At 45.0% G+C, this 26,898-nt stretch overlaps 4 protein-coding genes across 7 annotated transcripts in view; 3 read left to right on the top strand and 1 right to left on the bottom strand.

Annotated features, from left to right (window-relative positions):
* arhgef18a (rho/rac guanine nucleotide exchange factor (GEF) 18a) overlaps positions 1-2,455 on the top strand; it is a 14,622-nt gene extending 12,167 nt beyond the window's left edge. For all 3 annotated transcript variants that reach the window (XM_017472637.3, XM_017472636.3, XM_017472638.3), the window contains 3 exons: positions 300-576; positions 925-1,026; positions 1,638-2,455. In XM_017472637.3, the coding sequence (XP_017328126.1) occupies positions 300-576; positions 925-1,026; positions 1,638-1,765 (507 nt within the window). In that variant the 3' untranslated portion in view covers positions 1,766-2,455. The remainder of the gene's footprint in view (positions 1-299; positions 577-924; positions 1,027-1,637) is intronic.
* Positions 2,456-3,254: 799 nt separating this feature from the next.
* sppl2 (signal peptide peptidase-like 2) lies at positions 3,255-15,697 on the bottom strand. Its single transcript, XM_053681793.1, has 15 exons — positions 15,574-15,697; positions 13,781-13,897; positions 13,376-13,558; positions 13,194-13,283; positions 12,786-12,925; positions 12,469-12,602; positions 10,950-11,046; positions 10,582-10,698; positions 9,706-9,787; positions 9,396-9,470; positions 9,250-9,312; positions 9,060-9,159; positions 8,380-8,457; positions 4,013-4,173; positions 3,255-3,866 (listed from the first exon to the last, which is right to left on the bottom strand). Exons 1-15 carry the CDS (start codon positions 15,619-15,621, stop codon positions 3,702-3,704), a joined length of 1,650 nt encoding a protein of 549 aa, XP_053537768.1. The 5' UTR covers positions 15,622-15,697; the 3' UTR covers positions 3,255-3,701.
* A 1,934-nt stretch (positions 15,698-17,631) lies between these two features.
* On the top strand, positions 17,632-23,858 carry dapk3 (death-associated protein kinase 3). Of its 2 annotated transcripts, XM_017471758.3 has the most exons (10): positions 17,685-17,739; positions 18,066-18,133; positions 19,009-19,114; positions 20,394-20,754; positions 21,010-21,139; positions 21,307-21,355; positions 21,438-21,464; positions 21,783-21,935; positions 22,074-22,119; positions 22,247-23,858. In XM_017471758.3, the coding sequence occupies exons 3-10, from the start codon at positions 19,053-19,055 to the stop codon at positions 22,784-22,786; spliced, it is 1,368 nt and encodes a 455-aa protein (XP_017327247.1). In that variant the 5' UTR covers positions 17,685-17,739; positions 18,066-18,133; positions 19,009-19,052; the 3' UTR covers positions 22,787-23,858. The 2 variants fall into 2 exon arrangements, with proteins under 2 accessions (XP_017327246.1, XP_017327247.1); XM_017471757.3 differs by lacking the exon at positions 18,066-18,133 and having other exon boundaries at positions 17,632-17,739.
* A 389-nt stretch (positions 23,859-24,247) lies between these two features.
* LOC108267564 (uncharacterized) lies at positions 24,248-26,799 on the top strand. The gene is made up of 4 exons (XM_017471759.3): positions 24,248-24,684; positions 24,913-25,009; positions 25,612-25,765; positions 26,020-26,799. Exons 1-4 carry the CDS (start codon positions 24,349-24,351, stop codon positions 26,054-26,056), a joined length of 624 nt encoding a protein of 207 aa, XP_017327248.1. The 5' UTR covers positions 24,248-24,348; the 3' UTR covers positions 26,057-26,799.
* Positions 26,800-26,898: the final 99 nt, after the last annotated feature.

Genomic DNA, 26,898 nt, shown 5'->3' with positions numbered 1-26,898 from the left:
ATAGGCCAAGCCCACTTCAGGTTTACTGTGACTGTCTTACACACAGGCCATACCTCCTTCATTTTTACTGTGACTGACTTACATACAGTAAACTGTCCTGTTGTGTTACTATAGGAACAATATCGTCACTTTTATGATAGCTTGCTAGCTCAGTATTTAACCTCTTAGCAGCAGAAAGCGTTCAGTTTTATTCTTTCATTTGTAAATCATGTGATTTGATCTTCGTTACTGTTTTTAACCTGAACCTGATTTACGTATTTTACACTAAGCCTCTTTTTTTTTTTTCCTCGTTTGCTCAGCTGGTTGTTCCATATTCATCAGCTGACGATAGGCTTGGCAGATCTCCGGTACAGCCCAGTCTGCCTCAGGAGCGCCCTCCAGTGGTCCCTCCTCGCAAAGAGAGCATGAGTGTCTCGGCGAGCGTCAAAGCAGATGTTCCCATCCAGCTGCTGAGCACCACCAACGAGGCGCTAAAGTCCAGCAGCATCCAGCAGCAAATCCCAACTAAACTAGCCATTAGCAGCGGGAAGGAGAAGAACAAGAGCAAGAACATACATCATCGCAACAACAGCGCAGGTGACACACACGCACACACACACACACTCCATGTTGTACAGACAGAATGGAAGGGAGGATTGTGGGATTGAGGAGGAAGGAATGTGGAATGGAAACATGATGGTGCCTGAGACGGAACCCTGAGGGACGCAGTGTCTGTTTATATAAGTGCTGCAGCTAAACTTCACTTAAGTTAGTGTTCTTCTGCCTGAGTGTGTGTGAGACTCTGTTACAGGATCTCACCTGCATCACTGCAGGCTCTGCTCTGTTCAGTTCAGATCAGTTCCAAATAAAACCCAGATCTGATAACTATCTCCCTTACTGTGTGTGTGTGTGTGTGTGTGTGTGTGTGTGTTTGTGACTTTTCAGCCTCGATAGAAGTTTCTGAAGTGTTTCCTATTAAGGTGTCGGGAAAAGAAACAGGAAGTTTACGAGCAACGAAAACCACGAACCCCCACAAACTCACTGCAGGTAACACTCACACACACTCACACACACACACACACACACACACACACACACACACACACACACACACACACACTCACTGCTAGTAACACACACACTCGCTCACTGCAGGTAACACACACACACACACCCACACACACACACACTCGCTCACTGCAGGTAACACACACACACTCACTCACTCACTCACTGCAGGTAACACACACACACACACACACACTCGCTCACTGCAGGTAACACACACACACTCACTCACTCACTCACTGCAGGTAACACACACACACACACACACTCGCTCACTGCAGGTAACACACACACACACACACACACACACACTCTCTCACACACACACACACACACACACACACTCACACACACACACTGCAGGTAACACACACACACTCACTGCAGGTAACACACACACACGCACACACACTGCTGGTAACACACACTCACACACACACACACTCACTCCAGGTAACACACACTTGCTTATATTGTGTTTTTATATATGTAAACTAGTTATGAAACATGTGAGTGACTCTGTGTGTGTGTGTGTGTGTGTGTGTGTGTGTGTGTGTGTGTCTACATTGTGTTAATCTGGTGATTTTCAGACGTTTATCAGGAACTCGCTGTGAACTCGAAGCTTCCACATTCAGCAGACACTCGCCGAAGAGCCGCTCAGCCACAGAACCAGCAGAGACCCGCGTACAGCAGCCAGGAGGACGTTCTCTTCTTTTAGTTCTTCACCGTCCATCGTCTCTGCACCTTCACACACGATGACAACTACACGCTGAATAGAGTTTCTGTGGCTGTGAACAGAGACTGTGAATTTTACACACCTTTACACACAGGTGTGAGTTTTAAAAGCTGGAGAAGGAAATGATTTGAATGTTTTTAATGTTTTACACCCACTGTTGTTTTACAGCACTTTCTGTAAGAAAAAAATCTATCTACAAACACAAGAAAAGTATCAGATCAGTGCTGTTTCTGTAAATATCTGTAGAATTTTGTGAATATCATGACTCAAGTTCAGGGAATTTATACTGTTTAGAAAATGTAAAATTAGTTTAAAAAAAAATGCTGTTAGAGAAAATAATTAGCAACATTAGCAGTTTTCATGTTCTGTTCCTGTTCAGACTGTTATGTTTCAGGGCTGAAAAAATCCGATCTGAAGATCCAAGCTGAAGAATTTGTACTTTCTTCTTCTTATTTTTTTAATGATATTTAATGATCTTTTCTGTTAGTAAAACACCTCGAGACTTTTAATCTTCTGTTTCAAAAAGTGCCTGCTGGATCGAGATGTCGTGCACCAAGGGTTTAGTAATGACTTTTTGTTCTTTCTTTTTTACTTTTGGGGGAAAAAAGTGACATTTTCAAAACCAAAAACATCTGAGTCTGAAAAATAAAAAAGGAGAAATTTATCATGTTACATTTTTGTACTTTAATTGTTTATTAAACAGTGAGAGGTAAAACTTTTCCAGAAACCAACATTGCAATCATCTGAAACAGAAACTTGAACATGGCCGTGTTGTAATACCGTCTCATCTCCGCTTCCTCACCGCTTCCTCACCGCTTCCTCACCTCCGCTTCCTCACCTCCGCTTCCTCACCTCCGCTGCTTCACCTCCGCTTCCTCACCTCCGCTTCCTCACCTCCGCTGCTTCACCTCCGCTTCCTCACCGCTTCCTCACCTCCGCTTCCTCACCGCTTCCTCACCGCTTCCTCACCTCCGCTTCCTCACCGCTTCCTCACCTCCGCTTCCTCACCGCTTCCTCACCTCCGCTTCCTCACCGCTTCCTCACCGCTTCCTCACCGCTTCCTCACCGCTTCCTCACCGCTTCCTCACCTCCGCTTCCTCACCTCTGCTTCCTCACCGCTTCCTCACCTCTGCTTCCTCACCTCCGCTTCCTCACCGCTTCCTCACCGCTTCCTCACCTCCGCTTCCTCACCTCCGCTTCCTCACCGCTTCCTCACCTCCGCTTCCTCACCGCTTCCTCACCGCTTCCTCACCTCCGCTTCCTCACCTCCGCTTCCTCACCGCTTCCTCACCTCCGCTTCCTCACCGCTTCCTCACCTCCGCTTCCTCACCGCTTCCTCTCCGCTTCCTCACCGCTTCCTCACCGCTTCCTCACCGCTTCCTCACCGCTTCCTCACCGCTTCCTCACCTCCGCTTCCTCACCGCTTCCTCACCTCCGCTTCCTCACCGCTTCCTCTCCGCTTCCTCACCGCTTCCTCACCGCTTCCTCACCGCTTCCTCACCGCTTCCTCACCGCTTCCTCACCTCCGCTTCCTCACCTCCGCTTCCTCATCTTCGCTGCTTCATCTCCTCAATCTGAAGGGCTCTTTCACTTTCTTAACTTTATTATAAAAGTGAGATTTACATTTTTTTAAATAAAGGAAAAAAACATTAGTTTTTGTTACGCAGTCTGTAGGGTGGATTTTTAGGTAATATTTAGGTTAAAAATAATTAATAATCTAATAAATAATGCTAATTTCATGTAAATCTGCATCAGATAATCGATCAGGTGCACAGAAATAATTCTTTTAATTTCCCTGTATATTTATTTCTTTATTTGAAAGATCAGTTTAAAAATAACAGGCCATAAAATAGAAATAAATAAATAAATAAAAGATGAATTAAGAGGAAAAGGCGTCCCCTTTTGCTTTTAGTCCTCTTCACTGGCTGGCTTCTGTCCTCTGAAGACGTTCCTCCTCTGTAGGTGGAGGCGGGTCTTCACCCTGATTGGTCACGTCACTCACATCTGGCTCCTGATTGGCTGAGCTCTCGGACGTGGGTGGGTTTAGTGTTTGAGTGACAGGTGTCATGGCGACAGGAGAAGGCTGAGGAATGAGAAGGTGGTGAAGGTCAGAGTATAAACAACACTAATGAGATATTTGGGACACAGCAACAGGAAGTGACATGTTTACATCATGAAAAGTGTGTGTGTGTGTGTGTGTGTGTGTGTGTGTGTGTGTGTGTAACTGACCAGAGACACAGCCCCCTTCCAGTAGGGCTTCAGTTCTGAGCGCCACAGTGCCACCAGCAGGCTGAACAGCAGAGTGAATGGAACCAGATAGAGCAGAGCCGGCTGAGCCGAGTTCATCAGAAACGCACACACAAAGCTGAGGATCAGACCCACAGTGTACCCTACACACACAAACACACACTGTAAACACACTAATAAAAGAGCAAATCACAGTTTGTGTGAAATTTGAACATGTACACTACAGCACCTGTACACCTGCTCGTTTATGTCATTACCCAATCAGCCAATCAGGAGTCAGATACAGGTCAAATGCTTCACTGAATGTTCACATCAAACATCAGACCAATCAGAATCTCCATGATCACAGCGACTTTGATCTCGGCACGCTTGTTGGTTTGAGTATTTCAGAAACTGCTGCTGATCTGCACGGGTTTCAGCACACACAACAGTCTCCAGAGTTTACACAGACTGCCATGAAAAACAAAAAAACATCCAGTGAGCGTTGCTTGTGTGGGAGGTGACACCTTGTGGATGAGAGAGGTCTGAGGAGAACGGCCAGAGCTGACAGGAAGGTTACATGAACTCAAATAAGCTCTCTGTGCAACTGCAGCAGAAAAGCGTTTCAGAACACACAACACCTCAAACCTTGAGGTGGATGAGCTACAAGAGCAGCAGACCACATCAGGTTTCTTTCCTGTCAGCCAAGAACAAGAATCTGAGGCTACAGTGGAGACAGACATCCACACTGCGCAGCTGAAGACTGGAGAAACAAGTCTTTATGCTTCAGAAATACTCAAACCATCTGCAACCAACCACCAACCAGCATACACCAGGATCTACCAGCATCCACCAGCACCCACCAACCACCCACCAGCATCCACCACTCATCCACCAGCATCCACCACCCTCCACCAACCACCCACACGAGTAACCATCCCCAACCACCCACCAGCATCCACCATCCATCCACCAGCACCCACCAACCACCCACCAGCATCCACCACTCATCCATCACCCTCCACCAACTACCCACCAGCATCCACCACCCATCCACCAGCATCCACCAGCATCCACCACCCTCCAGTAATCATCCCCAACCACCCACCCACCAGCATCTACCAGCATCCACCAACCACCCACCAGCATCCACCAACCACCCACCAGCATCCACCAGGATCTACCAGCATCCACCAGAATCCACCAGAATCCACCACTCATCCACCAGCATTCAGCAACCATCCACCAGCATCCACCACCCATCCACCAGCATCCACCACCCATCCACCAGCATCCACAAGCATCCACCAACCACCCACCAGCATCCACCAGCATCCACCAACCACCCACCAGCAACCACCAGAATCTACCAGCATCCACCAACCACCCACAAGCATCCACCAGCATCCACCACTCATCCACCACTCATCCACCAGCATCCAGCAACCATCCACCAACTACCCACCAGCATCCACCAGCATCCACCACCCTCCAGTAATCCTCCCCAACCACCCACCAGCATCCACCAGCATCTACCAGCATCCACCAACCACCCACCAGCATCCACCGACCATCCACCAGCATCCACCAACCACCTACCAGCATCCACCAGCATCTACCAGCATCCACCAGCATCCACCAACCACCCACCAGCATCCACCAGAATCCACCACTCATCCACCAGCATTCAGCAACCATCCAGCAACTACCCACCAGCATCCACCAACCACCCACCAGCATCCACCAACCACCCACCAGCATCCATCAACCACCCACAAGCATCCACCAGCATCCACCACCCTCCAGTAATCATCCCCAACCACCCACCAGCATCCACCATCCATCCACCAGCACACACCAACCACCCACCAGCATCCACCACTCATCCACCACCCTCCACCAACTACCCACCAGCATCCACCACCCATCCACCAGCATCCACCAGCATCCACCACCCTCCAGTAATCATCCCCAACCACCCACCAGCATCTACCAGCATCCACCAACCACCCACCAGCATCCACCAACCACCCACCAGCATCCACCAGGATCTACCAGCATCCACCAGCATCCACCAGAATCCACCACTCATCCACCAGCATTCAGCAACCATCCACCAGCATCCACCACCCATCCACCAGCATCCACCACCCATCCACCAACCACCCACCAGCATCCACCACCCATCCACCAGCATCCACCACCCATCCACCAGCATCCACCAACCGTCCACCAGCCGTCCACCAGAATCTACCAGCATCCACCAACCACCCAACAGCATCCACCACCCATCCACAAGGATCCACCAACCACCCACCAGCATCCACCAGCATCTACCAGCATCCACCAACCACCCACCAGCATCCACCAACCACCCACCAGCATCTACCAGCATCCACCAGCATCCACCAACCACCCACCAGCATCCAACAGAATCCACCACTCATCCACCAGCATTCAGCAACCATCCACCAACTACCCACCAGCATCCACCAACCACCCACCAGCATCCAACAGAATCCACCACTCATCCACCAGCATTCAGCAACCATCCACCAACTACCCACCAGCATCCACCAACCACCCACCAGCATCCACCAGAATCTACCAGCATCCACCAACCACCCATCAGCATCCACCACCCACCAGCATCCACCAGCATCCACCAACCACCCACCAGGATCCACCAACCACCCACCGGCAACCACCAGAATCTACCAGCATCCACCAACCACCCACAAGCATCCACCAGCATCCACCACTCATCCACCAGCATCCAGCAACCATCCACCAACTACCCACCAGCATCCACCAGCATCCACCACCCTCCAGTAATCATCCCCAACCACCCACCAGCATCCACCACCCTCCAGTAATCATCCCCAACCACCCACCAGCATCCACCAGCATCTACCAGCATCCACCAGCATCCACCAACATCCACCAACCATCCACCAGCATCCACCAACCACCCACCAGCATCTACCAGCATACACCAACATCCACCAACCACCCACCAGCATCTACCAGCATCCACCAGCATCCACCAACCACCCACCAGCATCCACCAGAATCCACCACTCATCCACCAGCATTCAGCAACCATCCACCAACTACCCACCAGCATCCACCAACCACCCACCAGCATCCACCACCCATCCACCAGCATCCACCAACCACCCACCAGCATCCACCAGCATCTACCAGCATCCAGTAATCATCCCCAACCACCCACCAGCATCCACCACCCATCCACCAGCATCCACCAGCATCTACCAGCATCCACCAACATCCACCGACCATCCACCAGCATCCACCAGCATCCACCAGCATCCACCGACCATCCACCAGCATCCACCAGCATCCACCACCCTCCAGTAATCATCCCCAACCACCCACCAGCATCCACCACCCATCCACCAGCATCCACCAGCATCTACCAGCATACACCAACATCCACCAACCACCCACCAGCATCCACCAGCATCCACCAACCACCCACCAGCATCCACCAGTCATCCACCAGCATTCAGCAACCATCCAAGAACTACCCACCAGCATCCACCACCCTCCAGTAACCATCCCCAACCATCCACCACCCACCCACCAGCATCCACTATCCATCCACCAGCATCCACCAACCACCCACCAGCATCTACCAGCATCCACCCACCAGCATCCACTATCCATCTACCAGCATCCACCAGTAGCCACCAGAATCTACCAGCATCCACCAACCACCCACCAGCATCCACCAGCATCTACCAGCATCCACCAACCACCCACCAGCATCCACCAGCATCTACCAGCATCCACCCACCAGCACCCACTATCCATCTACCAGCATCCACCAACCACCCACCAGCATCCACCAGCATCCACCAACCACCCACCAGCATCCACCACCCATCCACCAGCATCCACCAACCATCCACCAGCATCCACCAACCATCCACCAGCATCCACCAACCACCCACCAGCATCCACAAGCATCCACCAACCACCCACCAACCACCCACCCACCAGCATCCACCAACCATCCACCAGCATCTACCAGCATCCACCAGCATCCACCAGCCTCCACCAACTACCCACCAACCACCCATCAGCATCCACCAGCATCCAGGTACTACCCACCAGCATCCACCAACCAACCACGAACATCCACCAACACCCATGTCAAAGTCACTGAGATCACTCAGATTTGTTCCACATTCTGATGTTTGAAGTGAACATTAGCTGAAATTCTTGACCTGTATCTGCATGGGTATATGCATTGTACTGACACCTGATTGGCTAAGTGGATAAGTGCATGAGTGTACAGGTGTTCCTAATAAAGTGGACTGTGTGTGTGTGTGTGTGAGACTCACCGACAGTGGAGGCCAGGAAGTAAACCTTTGGTGAGTTTACGAGAACATCAAACCTGTGGCAGTACGCTACGTGCAGACCTTATAATGAGATAACAATGTATTAGTATTATTGCTGTTGTTGTTGTTGTTGTTATAAACACAGTGATCAGAGGCATGTTGTTGTTGTTATAAACACAGTGATCAGAGGCGTGTTTCACGAAGCCGGATTTAGTGTTCAGTTTGAGTTTAGTTGGAGCAAACTCTGGATTTTCAGTCTCAACAAGGTGGATTGGTTTTTAGCGTGATTGGTAACATGCACTACAAGGCTAGCCTGCTCTGGAGAGGGTTTTATACATTTCCGATCCATTTTTTCTCATGGTGAGCCTGAGTATAAATGTGTAAATTTACTCACTCCTCAGCCAGACATACACACACACACCTGCTGTATTCAGTTGTTTGCTGGTGTGTGTGTGTGTGCTCGCGCTCGCTGATAAACTCTGATTCAGGGTTAAAACCCGGGGTTACTGAGGAAGGTGATAACCAGCGTCATGAAACCTGTTAACTAACCCGGGTAAGATTAGTTTGGTTTCCTCGACTCTAAACTTCCTCTGTACCTCGGTGTGTGTTCAGCTTCGTGGATCAGGCCTCAGGAGGACGTGTTGAACTTAATAATGAACTGCAGTGAGGTGAAGTTTCAGTACCAGGAATTATAATGTCTCCCAAACCCAGCAGTAAGAACGGCCAATTACACAGAACCACAGCAGAAAAAGTCATGTAAGGAACCTTTAGAACCACCGGGAGCTACACACACACACAATTAAAACACAATTAAAACAATGTGTAAAGTCCTAATGTGGAGCATCAGTTCTGTTTGTGTGAGCTAAGTTTTACCTTCTCCTGTGTGGATGAATCAGAGGGACCCACTCCTACTTCAACCATGATGCTCTCCCCACTCTACACACACACACACACACACATACACACATGACTCATAGCCCTACTTGAGTGTGTGTGTGTGTGTGTGTGTGTGTGTGTACCTTAGTGATGTAAGGTGTTATAAACACGAAGAAGACATCATACACTAACAGAGCCGTGAGGAGCAGAGTGCACGCCTGTGGGACGAAAAAAATAACACAGTTACACAATAAAACAACTACACAATAACACAACTACATAGTTACACAATTACACAATAACAACTACACAAATACACAACTACACAATAACACAATTACACAAATACACAACTACACAATAACACAAATACACAATAACACTACATTATTACACAACTACACAATAACAACTACACAATTACACAAAATTATAGAATTTAGTGTCACTCACTCTGAAGCTGGGCAGTCTGAATGTTGTCAGAATGTAGAGGCAGCTAGCCATGCCCAGTGTGTCCTGCAGCACCCATGCCCACCTTACACACACACACACACACACACACACACACACACGTGTACTGTCAGACAGATTGCATAGAGTATATATAAATGTTCACAGATTTATTTTGTAGGTCAATAAGAATGTTTTGTCACATAAGTATACACACCTGTTTATAATGGGTCATGTGACTGTGATTAGAATGAACCAATCACATTCAACCTCATATTCAAAAATAATTATCATACACCTGACATCAACAACACGATTCTGATTAACCCCAAATAAAGACCAGCTGTTTTTGTACGAGTTTCTTCACATGTTGGTTTCATCTGAATTCACGGTCCACAAGGAGCTTACACAGATGTCAAGAAGAAAAATTATCAGTGAAGTTACTGAGAGACCTACAACAAAATTAAAGCAGCTGTAGGAACATCTGGCGAGTACTGCTCACTCCCTGCAATCTCTCGCATTCTTCGCATGTCTGGGTGATGGGGTACAGTGGCTAGACTGAAGCCCTTTCTCACAAAAAAAAAAAACATGTGGAAAAGTGGTCTGATCAGACCAAGGTGTAACTTCCTAGATATAATTCTAAAAGATGAATTTGGTGCAAAAACAAGAGAGCCTATCACCCAAAGAACACAACACCATATCCACATATCACATGGTTCTGCTTCTCTTCAGCTGGGACTGGGGTTCTAGTCGAAATAGAGGGAATCATGGAGAGCTCCAAATACCAAAGGGGTGTGTATACTTTTATATCCACTGTACATTACTACTTTCTCATACAGATACGTGTGTGTGTGTGTGTGTGTGTGTGTGTGTCTGTACCAGTCATCGTTGCGGAACACAGCCCAGGTGATGCTCACACTCACACACAACAAACCCAGCAGCAGCATTCGCACGTCCGGCCGCTTTTTCAAGTAGGGCAGCTTGTTCTCGGGAATCCTGCTCCACACACACACACACACACAAACACACACGGTCATGGGGTATGTCCCAAATAACATACTACGATACTAAATAGTGTCCAACAGTACCACGTCCCAGGGAACTACAGGTTATGTGCTACTGTGACCTCCTCTAAGAAAACATTCAGGCTAAAGTGGACACTGTGGACATTTTAACGTCTCTTTACTAATGTAAAGGACATGTCACGTGTGATGTAGAGGACGTGTCCAGGCGTACATGCTGCTCACCTGCACTTCCCGACAGGAATTCTGTGGACGATAAGCCAGAGACAGTTGTACAGACCCATAGAGGAGACGAGACAGAAAAACCCGATGTAGATGAACACTGTGGGAAAGCAAAATGTCAGGAACGACGCTGGCTCAGAACTCAGCTCCGCCTCCACTCTGTGCAGCTCAACTAGCCTCAGAGTTCACAGACCTTTTTACCCCCCCAAAAGACTTTCCGGTCTAGTCATCACCAGAACAGCTCTGCACTAGGTGGAATCTTATCTGGGTGGAACTGGGGTTCCCCAAGGCTCAGTTCTGGGTCCACTGCTTTTTTCTATTTATACTACATCTCCGGGGCTTGTGACTGAGTCTCATGGCTTCTCATACCATTGCTATTCTGATGACACCCAGCTCTATTTGTCCTTCCAGCCTGAAGATCCATCTGTCTCAGTACACATCTCCACCTGCCTGTCTGACATCTCAGACTGGATGAAGGAATACCACCTTAAGCTCAACTTGGCAAAAAACGGAGCTTCTTGTCATCCCTGCCTGCCCCTCAATCATCCACAATCTCACCGTACAGCTCGGCTCAACCACACTCAAGTCAACCAGGACGGCCAGGAACCTTGGGGTGATTCTCTATGACAGCTTGACCTTTACAGACCACATTTCAACAACTGCGCGATCCTGCAGGTTCATTCTGTACAACATCAAGAAAATCAGACCCTATCTCACCGAACAGGCCACACAGCTACTAGTCCAGGCTCTTGTTTTCTCAAAACTGGACTACTGCAACGCACTACTCTCAGGTCTCCTAGCCAGCTCCATCAAAGCCCTTCAGATGATTCAGAATGCAGCAGAATGCCTCGTCTTCAACCAGCCCAAGAGAACCCAAGTCACACCTCTCTTCAGCTCCCTCCACTGGCTTCCTGTAGCCGCCCGTATCAAATTCAAGTCCTTGATGCTCATGTACAAGACCTTGTCTGGAACAGCACCTACCTACCTCAACACTCTCCTCGAGGTTTACATTCCCTCACGCAATCTGCTATCGGTTAATGACCGACGCCTGGTATAGTGTCTACTCAGCGAGGCAGGAGATCCCTTTCCAGAAGCTTCAAGCCGACCGTCCCTCAGTGGTGGAATGAACTTCCAACCTGCAAACCAACAACTGCGGAGGGTGGAGACTTCCTTCAGAGACACGTGAAGCAAACTACATCTTTTTAAAGTGCTGCCCATGCTGCGTCACACACTCTGAGGTAACGCGCTATCTACCCTCTACTGCATACATGAGTTCACAGACACACACGATTGGCTAGTGTCGCTGTGATTGACAGGGGCGAGAGAGTATGCCCCTCCCACAAGTATGTAAAAAAATATTTAATTTTTTTATATTTATATAAATTTTTGTCCAATAAAGTGAGTTCTGTGTAAAGAATACATATGAGGAAGTGTTTTCTGATTGGCTGTGAGCAGAAGGAACAATAACATATTCAGGTGAATTACAGCATGAGTCGTGCCTTAAATAAATAAACACAAATACCCAGATAACTGTAGAACATATAAAGGAGCACCAGCATGAGGGAGCACATCGCCACCCACACGGTGATCGTGGACATAGTTATGTTCACCGTCTCGCTCTCCTCTTTCTCTCCACTGGCCTCCTCCTTCATCAGTCTGTAGAGAAAATTACACCTCATTTAACCTTTTTCCCTGCGGCCCCCTAGTGGCCACTGTCAGATAAAACACATACAGTATTCATGTAATATGACAATCCTGTATGCCCCACCCCCTTTCCCATAGGAAACTGAAGTACTACTAGCCTTATATGCATATTGGAATATGATTGTGTTGTCTCACTTTTTGATTTCTTGGACACCGGTCCAGTATCCTCCACCCGCTACTGTCCCCACGGCCATGAGGAACATCAGCACCACGCTAACGTCCAACCATGGCCCCTTAGGAGAGTACAGCACCACCTGCTTCCTGTCTCTGAAACGCTGCCGAGTACACACACACACACACACACAAAACACACACACACATAATACACAACACACACACACATACACACACACAATACATAACATACACACACACAATACATGCACACAATACACAACACACAATACACACACTCATGCTGAATATTCAACAACTTCCAGGTCGAGGAATCAAGCAGCAAAGGTTCACTTTCCTGCTCCAGCACTACTGTGGGTGGAGCTTTCTGTAGCACATGTTTGTGATAGGTCACAGCAGTGTCATTACCATGCGGATGTCCAGCATGTCCGTGTAACTGATTACAGCGAGGGGAATGTTGATCTCCTCATACTGAGATTCGTTCCCCTTCGGAGTGATCTGAGAAAAACAATAAAACAATTCAAATAATAAACACAATTTTCTAACACACGCATAGGTCAGAGGTCACAGATCATAGGTCAGATCCTCACCAGCCCTGCTTTGCTGATAATCAGGAGACCTTTTGCACCGTTGCTTTGGGCCAAACAAACTTTTTCATACAGTGTGCAGTTCCCCCACATCGCCATGGCAACATGATCTGGAAACCCGCCATCTGGGACGTCCGAGTCGGAGCAAAGCACAGACGGGGTCAGGTCATACACCTCCACTGCGGACTGAGGACACAACACACACACACACACACACAAGACAAACAAGACACACAACATGACACACACACAACACACACACACACACACACAATACACACAACACAAACCGGCCAATCAGCATCAAGAACAAGTGATAATTACACTGAGAACTTTCATACTATTTCTGAAATAAAGTAAGTTCTCTCTGTCTCTCTCCCTCTGTCTCTCTCTCTCTCTCTCTCTCACCATGGTGTTGAGGTGTAGAGGTAAAGGAGTCCAGCGGGAGTTGAAGTGGATGCAGTAATCCTTCTCTTTGCTTTCTCCCAACGCACTGAAATGAGCCACACCGTATTCTCCTAAAACCTTCAGGGACAAACACCACATCTGTAAAATATCTGTAAACGTACAGCTGTGTCCTGAATCAGACACTATACACAGCTGCTGCTTAGTGTGCAAAATCTAAATATTTAAGCAATATCACACAAACATGAACACTGCTATAGTAAATATCAGCTCAGCTGTGATTCATTCATAATCACAAGGACACAGGTAATCATGGGTAATCAGGTAATCACAGGTAATCACAGGTTATCACAGGAAATCAGGTAATCATGGGTAATCACAGGAAGTCACAGGTAATCACGGGTAATCACAGGAAATCACGGGTAATCACAGGTAATCACAGGAAATCACGGGTAATCACAGGTAATCACAGGAAATCAGGTAATCATGGGTAATCACAGGAAGTCACAGGTAATCACGGGTAATCACAGGAAATCACGGGTAATCACAGGTAATCACAGGAAATCAGGTAATCATGGGTAATCACAGGAAGTCACAGGTAATCACAGGTAATCAGGTAATCACGGGTAATCACAGGAAATCACGGGTAATCACAGGTAATCACAGGAAATCAGGTAATCACGGGTAATCAGGGCTAATCAGCTAGGGATAAATGTATAAATGTAAAATCGATATCCTCAGTTGATATAAATCTCACACTCTTCCTATCCATTTCAACATCAAATCCCTCTTTCAGGATGTTATGAATCTAATAATGTTATATTAGTACCATAAGTCTCTTTCACACACATCAGTCTCTCTTTATTTCTCTTGCTGTTGTTCTCTTTCATCATCGTGTTGGAGATCCAACTATGGGAAGAGCATCCAGACCTGACCACATTTGTTGTTCCTGTCCCCGCCCTGTTTTATTAACCGCTCTGATAACTCATCCAGGCAGACAATTAGTGCCACAGCTTCCTCCAGCCTCTCCTGCATAACCCTCACTATTGCTTTCAGCTCAGAAGCTGTTTGTTTAATAGTAGAGACATCCGTCTCAGCGCTCAACAGTGTGGAGCTCACTTTAGTCATTTCAGCAAACAGTCTGTCGAAGTTAGCGGAAGATTCTGTAGAGTTAGGGAACTCCTCTAACCTGTTCACGTGGTGGAGTTTTCCTTATGGATTTAAAAACATCTTGATGATGCCACGCTGAATAAAGCATTGCATGTTGCCATGGTAAAGCACAGACTGGCTGACAGCCTGTAGTCAGGTGTACTGACAGTTTCAGTGTAATGAACTATTTAAAAAATGTTAGAACATAGTGTTCCTTCTGATATGTGTAAAAAATAGAATAAAATGAATAATAATAGGGACAGCAACATTATTATTATTATTATTATTATTATTATTATTATTATTACTATTATTATTATTGTTGTTGTTGTTGTTGTTGCTGTTACTATCTTTTGCAAAAGTGAAGTTTTCTAGACCTTTTCGAGGTTTTTTTGTATTTCCTTTCCCGGGTTTAAATGAATATCAGTCTTTATTAATATTAATATAAATCTGAATAATTAATAGGTGAAATACAGCACCTCTTCCCCTTCCTATAACACAGAGCTGCAGTTAGCTCTACACCTGCACTGAACACATCACTTCACCATATTCATGTGGATAAATAATAATAATAATAATAATAATAATAATAATAATAATAATAATAATAGTAATCATGCTGGAGCGTTTTAAATAACACTTCGTACCTGTGTGATGAGAAGAGCAGCACAGGTCAGTGCTGAAAAATACCCCATGATGACGATGAAAATTATGCTGTCTGACTCCCGCACCCGCGCACGCGCACACACACACACACGCACACACCTACAATGACGCAGTGATGACGTCGGCGTCCTGGCGATTGGCTCACACTCCTGTCACTCCAGTGTACTACACAGTAGCGGTGCTGATTTCATTTCATCCCAGTGCGTCGTTCACCAGATTCCTTCGCTGATTCTTTCCGTAACTTACATCATTACACCAGTTGGTGGCACCAGTGAGATTCTTTTTTTCTGTTATTATGAGCAAGTGATTGTTTCATTCACTCAATACATTCGATTAAAAACACCAAATTTTCCAGAGACAAGTTTTAGTATTACGAGTTATTAAAACTCCAATCCACAAAGAGAAGCTCTGGTGAAGTTATTCTCAAGAAAGAGCGGTCACAAATGTAATTTGGGGGAAAAAAATATAAACATTTTTACATATGTGTATAAAGGCTAGACAGGCAGCAGTGACTCACTGGTTAAGGTGTTTGATTAATGCTCAGAAGGTTATGAGTTCAAACACCAGCACTGCCTAGCTGCCACTGTCGGGCCCTTGAGCAAGGCTCTTACCCCTCAACCCCTCAGATGTATAAATGAGATAAATATAAGTCACCTTGGATAAAGGTGTCTGCCAAATGGCGTAAATGTATTCTATGAACAACACATAGCCGGTCCGTACAGGATTTCATGGAGTTTATTTGTGATTGTTGCGGCCAAAAATGCTTGATTTTATTGCTGCTTTTTTCAAAATTTGTGATACAACTTGCAGAGGTTTTTGTGCTTTTTTGCTGAAAACTACTTGAATTGAAACCACATGAAATAGACATGCATGCTCTTTCTCAATGATGTTTGTTGTTAAATGAGAGCGTTTAGCTGTACTCATGATCGACGCACGTGAATCGAAGACGGCATTGGCTGAACGCATGTCATGATGACACCAAATCTGCGGAAAAACTGCAGTCATTTTGAAAAATAGCAAGCTCCTCCAAATATTGTAGAGTTTGCTTGATGTTGATCATGAACAAAACACCACTACTATACAGAGTCACTACATAAGTGTACTACAGGAAGCATTTAGGCTACAGCTCTTTCCTCTGGATGTAAGTGCACGCCATCGGGTATGAAATAAAAGTACTTGTGAAGTAAGATATGTAGTACATTATGTAGAGTACGCACTACTATATAAAGAAAAATATTATAATAATGCCATAAATAAAGAATATCCATAGGAAACATGTTGGGATTGAAGTGCACTACATAGGGAATGAAAAATGGCATCTTTGATATGTAGTGCACAAAGTGACCCATAAAGAACATTCTGGGATTCAGCTCTCTACTAAAGAATTTTAGTGCACTACACCCTATGTAGAAAATACAGATAATATATAGTCCACAATTCTGTTTTGTATACTGTACATGACAGTATGAAATGTACTGATTCCCTGTGTAATCCCAACAGCTAGACATTTACAATGTGGACTATGTAGTGTATGAAATAATTATATATTTATTAATGCTCCCTGACTGCATATGAGCATAAGGGTATGACTTAATAGTTCTTATACCCTATGTAGTGCACTATATATCCCATAATGATCAAACTGCGATTCAACACTTTATTCCCTGTATAGTTGCTGATTATGTCTGAGATAATCACTCTTGTACCCTATGTAGTACATTATATGTCCAGAACAAAAATATTTTTGTTAAAATATCTTAAATGGTCTTAGTGTCCATTTAGGATCATCTCTTGTGTAAGTACACCACATACGGTGTGAAGTAATGGCTTCTGCACTTGGTAGTGTGCACAACATGTCCGCTGAGGGAGTTGTTTTGGAATTAATCAGTGATTCGTTCATTGTGCAGGAAAGTAACATGAGAAAGGAAATAAGAAATAAGACCTGAAGGGACTTTTGGACTCTGAACATAATCACCAAAACAAATTGATATAAAGCGTGAGCGCATTGCGGAAGAATACAGCCTGCGTCATCACAACAGGACGCGGGGAGGGGGGTAGGTCGCGTCATCAGCGCTCGCCGCAGAGGAGTCCGGGTGACGTCACTGTGGAAGAGGATCAGCAGTGGGAATGCGGCGATCATAAGAAATGTAAGTAACTTTTTATATTTCTGTGTGTTTGTGTTTAATTCAGTAATCTCGGCACAACCAGAAACTTGCTGAAGATTGAGTTTGCTTTAGGAGCATGTGTAGAGAGGCAGCTGGAGGGAATAAATGTCCTGTTTTTACTGTCTTTATGTCAGAAAAACTGTTTATTTAACACCAGATTGGCCATGAGCTGGCGAGCTATTGACTCAGAGTTAAAGAACAGCGTTTGAGGAGGAGATTTTTCTCACAACATTAATTCTTCTTATTCTTATTCTTATTCTTATTAGTAATAGTAGTATTAACACTTTAACATTGCTGATTTAACACAGAAATATTCCAGTTAAACTCTGGACACTGAGGGATTAACCCCCACATACCCACAGTGACGTCATTCGGGGTAAATATGTTGACTGAGTAATGTGGTGATTATATGATCACGGTTTCAGTACTGTTACAATATCATATTTAATACTATTATTATTATTATGATGATGATTATTATTATTTTAGGCTTAAACTAGTTAGTAAATGATTAGATGCATTAGCACTGGGGCACGTGACCATATAATATTAATATCATGATAAATTGCATCACAGCTCACTTTTTTATTTTATTTTTTATTTTTATTTTTTACAATATTGTGGGTATTGTGATATCTATTTTGTTAATTAATTATTTAAAATGTTTTTGCAAATAAATACAAACTGACTGGAAACATTACGATTTATATGAATTTATTTCTTCCTTCACTGTTAAATATATTTATAAAGTATAAACGCGCGAAGCAGCAGAAAAGTGTTCTCATTATCGTCGGAATTTTTATTTTATGTGAATCCCATCAGTGCTACAGCCATGTGTAGCAGGAGTGGGAGGGGCTTACTCTCTCTCCTCTGTCAATCACAGTGCCACCAATCAGAGTGTCTGTGAGCTCATGGATGTGGAAGAGGGCAAATAGCTTTTTCCTCTGAGTGTGGCACAGCAGATGGAAAAGATGCATTTTGGTTTCATGTGTCTCAGAGGAAGCACATGTTGGCCTTCGCCCTTTGCTGGAAGGTGCCATGTGATTGGTGGAGAGCTGAGACCAAATTAAGAATAAAATGGGGGGGGGGGGGTCAAATGGAAAAAAAAAATGCAACTTTATATTGTTACTGGAAATTGTTTACAAAAAATTGTGATTGCTTGTCTTCAGGTGTGGCTACACAGAAATCTGATCGCATGACCATGTGCGACATTACCATCCGTGTGTGTTTATTTCTGTGTGTGTGTGTTAGTGTGTGAGGTCAGCAGTTAGGATCAGGCATAAGATCAACAAGTCATGGCTGCTTTCAGACAGGAGGATGTGGAGAAGTTCTACGCGATGGGCGAGGAGCTGGGCAGGTAAGATAAGATCCGCCCCCCCCATCCCCCACCCACCGGTTACTCTGCTGTGTTCCAAATCTTCCTGTGGAGAATCAAATCCACTATGTAGTATACTTATATGGAGCAGATTAGATCATAGAGAGAGAGAGAGAGAGAGTTCTGTTCTACAAGGTTCTTTAAAGTTGTGATGCAGTGTTTCTACACTGTTACACTGCGGAAAATCATAACACTATATATAACACTAGAACACCTGAGACTCAACATCAAGGACGCGTCCCAAACCACACACCCTGTATTAGTTGTATAAACGGCGCATAAACACCACAGAAACAAAGAAGACTAATGTGAAGTTGGGGTTTGTTAGTGTTAACTAGTCATTAACAATCAGCGTGTTGTAATTTGGGACACGTGAGGCGGAAAAAATGCTGCTGTGTTCCGTGTTCACGGGTATGGACATGTCAGGTTCTCCGCACTTTCTTTTTGTTTTCTTTAGTGTTAGCGTTGCATAAACACGTCATGGCGGTAATGTTCCCTGGACATTGCTGTAGCAACATGCTTGTGTGATTGTTTAATGGAGGTACAGGGTACACACACACACACACACACACACACACACACACAAAGAGGGAGGGGGGGAGCAGGGCGGCAAGGGGGAGGAAGGAGGAGCGAGAGAGAGGCAGGGAGAGAGGGAGAGGGGAAGAGGGGGGGAAGAGAGGCGGGGCAGCAAGGGGAGGGGGGGGGGGCGAGAGGGAGAGGGGGGGCGAGGGGGAGAGGCGGGGGAGAGGCGGGGGGAGGGGGAGAGAAAGAAAGAGAGAGAGAGTGTGTTGGTTTGTTCCTTAATAAGGAAGTGGAGCTCGGTGTGTGTGATGACATCATCACTTCACAATGCAGCTTTACACACAGAGTCTCAGCAAGAACTTTATTACATTCAGCCCCAAAATACAGAGCTGTGTCTCAAATCACATAAATGCATAAATACTGTGTTTCTTTGGTGCACTGTTCCCTTGTACTGTTCGAGGTGTATATAAATAATAATATTTAATTTAATACTTCCTTGGTGCACTGTTCCATTGTACTGTTAGAGGTGTATATTTATTTAGAGGTGTAGCTGTATTGCGCTGAACTAGTTCAGGTGGTGGTGTACAGATCAGTACAGTGTTATGAGCACAGTTTAATCGGGTAAAAGTCATCAGTAGAGGTGATGTTTATTTATACTGGACGTTGGTTTTCAGTACACAGTTGTCAGAGTATATAATTTTGGTGTGTGTGTGTGTGTGTGTGTGTGTGTGTGTGTTAGCGGGCAGTTTGCTATTGTGCGTAAGTGCCGTGAGAAGAGCACGGGCGTGGAGTACGCCGCCAAGTTCATCAAGAAGCGGCGCTTATCGTCAAGCAGACGGGGAGTGAGCCGCGAGGAGATCGAGCGTGAGGTGAACATTCTGCGGGAGATCCAGCACAGCAACATCATCACGCTGCACGACATCTTCGAGAACAAGACGGATGTCATTCTCATCCTGGAGCTGGTGTCCGGCGGAGAGCTCTTCGACTTCCTGGCTGAGAAAGAGTCTCTGAGCGAGGAGGAGGCCACACAGTTCCTCAAGCAGATCCTGGACGGGGTGCACTACTTGCACTCCAAACACATCGCCCACTTCGATCTCAAGGTCCACACGCAAAAGCAGATTAAATATCAAAACAAAACACGTTTGTCCGTAATGTAACAATAAAAATTCATTTCAGGAAATAATAATAATAATAAAAGTAGTTCATTACAGTAACTAGGGATGAGAGGAGAGTTTTATTTACTGCGAAAGCAAGAAAAACACCATGTAAATCAGCTAAATGAGGTATAAATATAGCTTGTATACACGGTGTCCCGTACGTCCAGCTGGAACTTTGTGGAATGTTGTGTTTTACAGCCGGAGAACATTATGCTGCTAGATAAAAATGTCCCCAATCCCAGGATCAAGCTGATTGACTTCGGCATTGCGCACCAGATAAAAGAAGGAAATGAGTTTAAAAACATTTTTGGAACACCAGAGTTTGTTGGTAAGACTTTGACTTTAGAACATATATATATATATATATATATATATATATATATATATATATATATATATATATATATATATATATATATATATATATATATATTTAACATTTTATTGAAACATTTGAAGTGGTGTTGATGATTCCTCGGTTATGGTTATGAACAGCTCCGGAGATTGTGAATTATGAGCCGCTGGGCCTGGAGGCGGACATGTGGTGAGTTTAATCTCTCTCTGGGTTAAACACCTTTGGTTTTGGATTTCAGTAATAATGATGTGTTGTGTGTATTTCCCCGCAGGAGCATCGGCGTCATCACGTATATTCTGTAAGTCTGGTTGTTGTTTATCTTTCTGCACGTGTCAGTCTGACAACACAACGTTCTAGATTGATTATATACAGTACACACCCTGATGATTTACAGTGCTGTTAACTTTATGCTACACACACAGACACACACAGTATATAGACTCAGTATAGTGGTGCGTCATGATAATTAAATCATTCAAACCTATTTTGTGTTGTTTAACATCATCTTTACAAACAGTGAAAATGTTACAGTATATATCACTCCACCACTAACAGGGTGTGTGTGTGTGCGTGTGTGTGTGCGTGTGTGTGTGTGCGTGTGCGTGTGTGTGTGTAGGTTGAGTGGAGCGTCTCCTTTTCTCGGCGAGACCAAACAGGAAACACTGACCAACATCTCAGCCGTGAATTATGACTTTGATGAGGAATATTTCAGCAACACAAGTGAACTCGCTAAAGACTTCATACGCAGACTTCTGGTTAAAGATCCAAAGTGAGTGACTGACACACGCACACATGCCCACACACACATACACACATGCACACTACACTGTGCACAAATGTAGCTAACGAGTATTAGAAGCTTATAGTCTCCAGTTTAGTTTGATGATGATATATTTGTCTCTTTCAGGAAGAGGATGACGATTCAGGATAGTCTGGAACATCCATGGATCAAGGTGTGTACTCCTCTCTCTTCTCTCCTCTCTCTCTCTCTCTCTCTCTCTCTCTCTCTGTGTGTTAATGTTAATGGATGTATACAGTATGATGTAATAAACACACCCTGTTGTGCCGTGCCCCCTGCAGGTGATAAAGCGGCGTAACGTGCGTCCGGAGGATAACAGTGGGCGTCGTGGCGAGCGGCGGCGCCTGAAGACGACTCGTCTGAAAGAGTACACCATCAAGTCCCACTCCAGCATGCCTCCCAACAACACCTACGTCAACTTCGAGCGTTTCTCCCGTGTGCTGGAGGAGATCACTGCTGCCGAGGACGCGCTGCAGCAGCTTGAACGCAACCGCCGCGCCTGCCACGATGACGTCACCGCCCTGCTTTCCATCTTTGAGGAGAAGGAGAGCTGGTACAAGGAGGAGAACGAGAGCATCGGTGCCGAGCTGACCCGCGTCCGGTCTGAGCTGCAGCGCACTCAGAGCCAGCGCCGCCACAACCAGGAGGAGACGCGCAGCACTGCGCTGGCCGCTAACGCCCTCAAGCGCAAGTTCACGCGCCTCGAGGGGAAGTACGACATGCTGGCTGAGCAAGTGGCCTCTGAAGTGCGCTGGGTCGAAGAGTTTGTACGCTCCATCACCATCGACAACGGTGAAGAGCAGAGCACCGGCCTGGCGTGAACGCGATCGGAAGTCCGAGTCCACTAGCACTAGATTACGCTGTGTTGCGTCCCAAATCACACACTAGATAGCAGCTATGTGCGGATTGGGAAGCAGCCCAGTGCTAAACGCTTGGTAGAAGATCGAGTAAATGTGCTGGTATGAAAATTTGACCGTTCAAGATGAACATCTGCGTGTGGAACATTACATTATACATGCATATTAGATAATATTTCTATTCTTTATATATAATTTATCACCAGCACTCAGCCCATCAGTATCCGGTGTAAAGAAGTGCAGACTTTCTCTTTTTTGTCCTACAGGGTGTTCTGAGGTGTCATGGGCATGTGTTAGTTCTGTGGAACACTTCTAAACTTGTTTATTCGCTCTGCTCAGCGGCAGGTTAAAAATCTCTCCGTGGTGTAATAATAATAATAATAACTCTGGTGTGCAGTTCTAGGTCTGCATGAGAGTGTTAGCTTTCGTGTTCTGTAGCTGGAAGTGAGCAGACTGTGAGTGTAAAACTGTGCTTTCTGCATGGTGGTGCTACGCTGGTGCTCATCCGATGAAAGTAGACTCAGACGTTTTGCGTGCAAATGATAAACGCACCAGATATAACCTCGTAGCCACAGATTATTTATTTTTGTACTCGTTCCATCTCGGTGGATTCAGAGTTTTACGCTTTGCTTTGAAATGAAGCGCCATGTTGCCTATGCAATAGTTGATTTACATATTTTAAACGTAACCTCGACCTTCTTAACATAGTGTATATTCTGGTGATTTGTTGTACGTCACTGTATATTAAAGTTCGGGAAATACGGTAAATGTATGACTCTACAGTATAAGAATATATTTTCCTATTCATAGCGCTGACTTGCGTCATTCCAGTTTTGCGTGACATTCCATACGACAGCTGATATTCTACTCTATTCTACTGTACTGTATTGTACTCTATTCTACTCTGCTGTACTCTACTCTACTGTACTCTACTGTACTGTACTCGAAAACGCTGTTTAAAAGTTTAAAAAGTCATTTTTTTTCCGATGTGTACACTACTTTCTGTTCAGCATTAAAAATAAACGACGTAAAGACATTTCTTTCCATGTGTCATTTCTTTCATTTGATGATATTGAGATCGGTGCACTGATTCGGATCGGATCTGTCCCACTTTACACCCTCGCACACTGTTTATGTTAGAAACACTTTTCTGTAGATGGAGATGATCTATGTTTCCAACAACGTTCCCGGTGTGAAGGTCGGAGTGGCGCAGAATAAACAGCTGCACGCTCCGTTTACTTCACCTGCACATAAACATTTAGTTAGCTCCACCACTTTTGCTGCTACTGTTGACTCTAAAAGTGCAAACTCGAGGTGTGTGTGTGTGTGTGTGTGTGTGTGTGTGTGTTTCAATAGCATTGATAATGTTTCTGCTTCTGTGCTTGATGACATCACCACTGTGCACTGCCCCTTACACTGTTTTCTTAACTAAAAGCCCCCTCACACTCTCTCTCTCTTTCTTTCTCTCTCTCTCACACACACACATACACACACACACACACACACACATACTTGCTGCAGTGGTGATGGTGCGCTCCCGGGCGTCCGGTGCAGGTGGAGGTGGTGTGTGTAGCTGGCTGGCGGCGCTGCTGGCGCTCTGGTCCATGGTGTCGGTGGTGGTGATTGTGGTGTGGGCCACGTGGGCCCCCCGGGTGGGCTCAGGGCGGTGTGAGGCTCAGCGGCGCGCCCTGCTGGAGAACACGGTGGGGGCGAGAGTGATGTGGGAGAGAGAGAGACAGACAGCCGAGACAGAGAGACAGCTCAGCACCGACACACAGACACGACTGCAGAGAGAGATACACAACATCACACACACCATCACACACACCAAACTGATGCTCACACACCACCTGCACACACAGGTCAGTGTCTCTGTGAGTGTGTGGGAGTGCATGTGCATTGCATACTGTGCGTAGTTGTGTGTAGTTGTGTGTGTTTTGTAGTACTGTGTATATTGTAACTGTGTGTGTGTGTAGTCGTGTGTATAGTGTAACTGTGTGTGTGTGTAGTCGTGTGTGTGTATAGTGTAACTGTGTGTTTGTGTAATTGTGTGTACACTGTAACTGTGTGTGTGTGTTGTGTTACCGCAGGCTGTGTTGAGGGAGAATCTCACAGCTCTACAGGATAAGGTGCAGCAGTACGAGCGTGTGCTGGATAAACTCACTACTGAACACACACACTGCACAGGTACACACAGGGATAAGAACACATGCTGTGTGTGTGTGTGTGTGTGTGTGTGTGTGTAGTCGTAGTCGTGTGTATAGTGTAATAGTGTGTGTGTGTGTGTGTGTGTGTGTGTGTGTGTGTGTGTGTGTTTGGAGCAGATAATGAACACACATTTCCGTATTAGAGCTGGAACTTGCTCATGATGTCACTAGATGCAGGTCACATGACCCACACTGCGCTCTGCTCTGAGACACACCTCAGACCCACTCTCAGGAATGCAAATGTACAAAAGCTAATTTCCCCAAACAGTGTGCATGTGTTTTCCTGCTAAACAACACTTATCATACATTTAATAACACTTAAGTCGTACATTTAATAAACAAACAAACAAATTAACAATAATGTCAAATGTGTTATTTTATCAAAAAAAAAACCAACAAAGACATTTATTAATGAATCAATTACAATGTAGCACATTTTCCTTTGATCATTCTGTACATTACTACATACTTCAATGTTAGTGTTGCTATTATTATGATGATGATGCATATATTTGGTTGTTATTATTTCATAATTTTTCTTTATTTCCTTGTTTGTATAATAACGGACTGTTTTCTGCTAAGGGCTGATGGAGGAGTTGCAGGTGAACGTGTCTCGTGAACAGCATCAGCTGGACTCATGTTCATCTCTCTGTGATGCTGCGAGGAGTGGATACGCCGCCGCTGAGAGTCAGAGAAAAGCCTGTGAAGTACACACCAAATACCTGCACACACAACTGTGAGCGCGCGCACACACACACACACACACACACACACACACACACACACATATAGTGTAGCTTTAGTCCTTTGGCTCAGTCTCTGATCTCAGCTCAGGTGATCACTAGCTGACTTGCTAGATGTCCACAATGTCTACTCTATTTGTTAACTACACAGCACCATATCTTCTTACTTTGCTGGTTAAATAACACCATAACTGCCCCAATTCTAGCTACTGTTTCACAAATATGTGTGTGTATGTGTGTTTTGCAGTGAGAAGTGTAAGCTCTGGAGTGTGACGTTCAGCTGAAACCCAATGAGACCTTCTTCTTCGCTCACTTCCCCTGCTAGTGTTTATTCATCAGTTGTTTTCTCTTCTTCACTACGTTACTGCGGATTGTTCAGCTTTGAAACGCAATACAGCCAAATCAACACGTGATTATTTTCACACCGCACAGTGATTATGAGCTTTTCTGATATTAAATCACCGCCGCCGCTGAGGATGATTGAGATTTAATATTTTATTATTTTTCTGAGTGCTATCATTTATGGTAAAAAAATAAAATAAAAACTTTGTATGTGATATAATAAATGGTGTGATAAATGTGTTTCAGTAATTTTGCAAGTCTATAAACACTACTGTATGTCTGTAAAAGATGAACCTGGAGGTGTGCAAACGTTTTGCATTTTGAAAATAATAATACAGTTATTGTAAAGTCACAAACCTCCTTATTATAGCAGAGCAGATACATTTTTCAAATATAATCCAACATTAATCAATATTATTCACAATACACAAATTCATGTGTATTATATTATATTTGCTGATTGGAGCCATGGGAGATCTGACTTTATTATTATTATTATTATTATTATTATTATTATTATTATTATTATCATTTATGTCCATTACCTGATTTGTACTTTTTTGTCTGTCTTTTTCCCCCACATGGATAATAGATAACAATGAGGATTTTTACATGTGCAACTTCACATTTTTATCTCAGGGCCCTGAGATACCATACTAACTCAAATAAAGACACTTTATTCGCATTTACACTGTCAATAAAGAGAATGTTTTCTTTTAGACCAAAAGTAAATAGTTTCTCCTGCATAATGTTTGTTTTATATATTAGATTTAGCTTTTTTTTT

The sequence above is a fragment of the Ictalurus punctatus genome, chromosome 7, assembly GCF_001660625.3.
Source record: "Ictalurus punctatus breed USDA103 chromosome 7, Coco_2.0, whole genome shotgun sequence".
Classification (NCBI taxonomy): domain Eukaryota; kingdom Metazoa; phylum Chordata; class Actinopteri; order Siluriformes; family Ictaluridae; genus Ictalurus; species Ictalurus punctatus.
This window is presented reverse-complemented; position numbering and strand designations above follow the sequence as displayed.

What these genes read in the sequence shown, in the direction of transcription:
- dapk3 (XM_017471757.3), top strand. Translation starts at nt 19,053, where the DNA reads ATGGCTGCTTTCAGACAGGAGGATGTGGAGAAGTTCTACGCGATGGGC. An exon ending in GGCCTGGAGGCGGACATGTG is followed by an intron (nt 21,356 to 21,437) that starts GTGAGTTTAATC and finishes ATTTCCCCGCAG; the next exon opens with GAGCATCGGCGTCATCACGT. An exon ending in GGCGTCATCACGTATATTCT is followed by an intron (nt 21,465 to 21,782) that starts GTAAGTCTGGTT and finishes GTGTGTGTGTAG; the next exon opens with GTTGAGTGGAGCGTCTCCTT.
- LOC108267564 (XM_017471759.3), top strand. Translation starts at nt 24,349, where the DNA reads ATGGTGCGCTCCCGGGCGTCCGGTGCAGGTGGAGGTGGTGTGTGTAGC. An exon ending in TGAACACACACACTGCACAG is followed by an intron (nt 25,010 to 25,611) that starts GTACACACAGGG and finishes TTTTCTGCTAAG; the next exon opens with GGCTGATGGAGGAGTTGCAG. An exon ending in AAATACCTGCACACACAACT is followed by an intron (nt 25,766 to 26,019) that starts GTGAGCGCGCGC and finishes TGTGTTTTGCAG; the next exon opens with TGAGAAGTGTAAGCTCTGGA.
- sppl2 (XM_053681793.1), bottom strand. Translation starts at nt 15,621, where the DNA reads ATGGGGTATTTTTCAGCACTGACCTGTGCTGCTCTTCTCATCACACAG. An exon ending in TTATCAGCAAAGCAGGGCTG is followed by an intron (nt 13,284 to 13,375) that starts GTGAGGATCTGA and finishes TGTTTTTCTCAG; the next exon opens with ATCACTCCGAAGGGGAACGA. An exon ending in GGAAGGGGGCTGTGTCTCTG is followed by an intron (nt 3,867 to 4,012) that starts GTCAGTTACACA and finishes CTCATTCCTCAG; the next exon opens with CCTTCTCCTGTCGCCATGAC.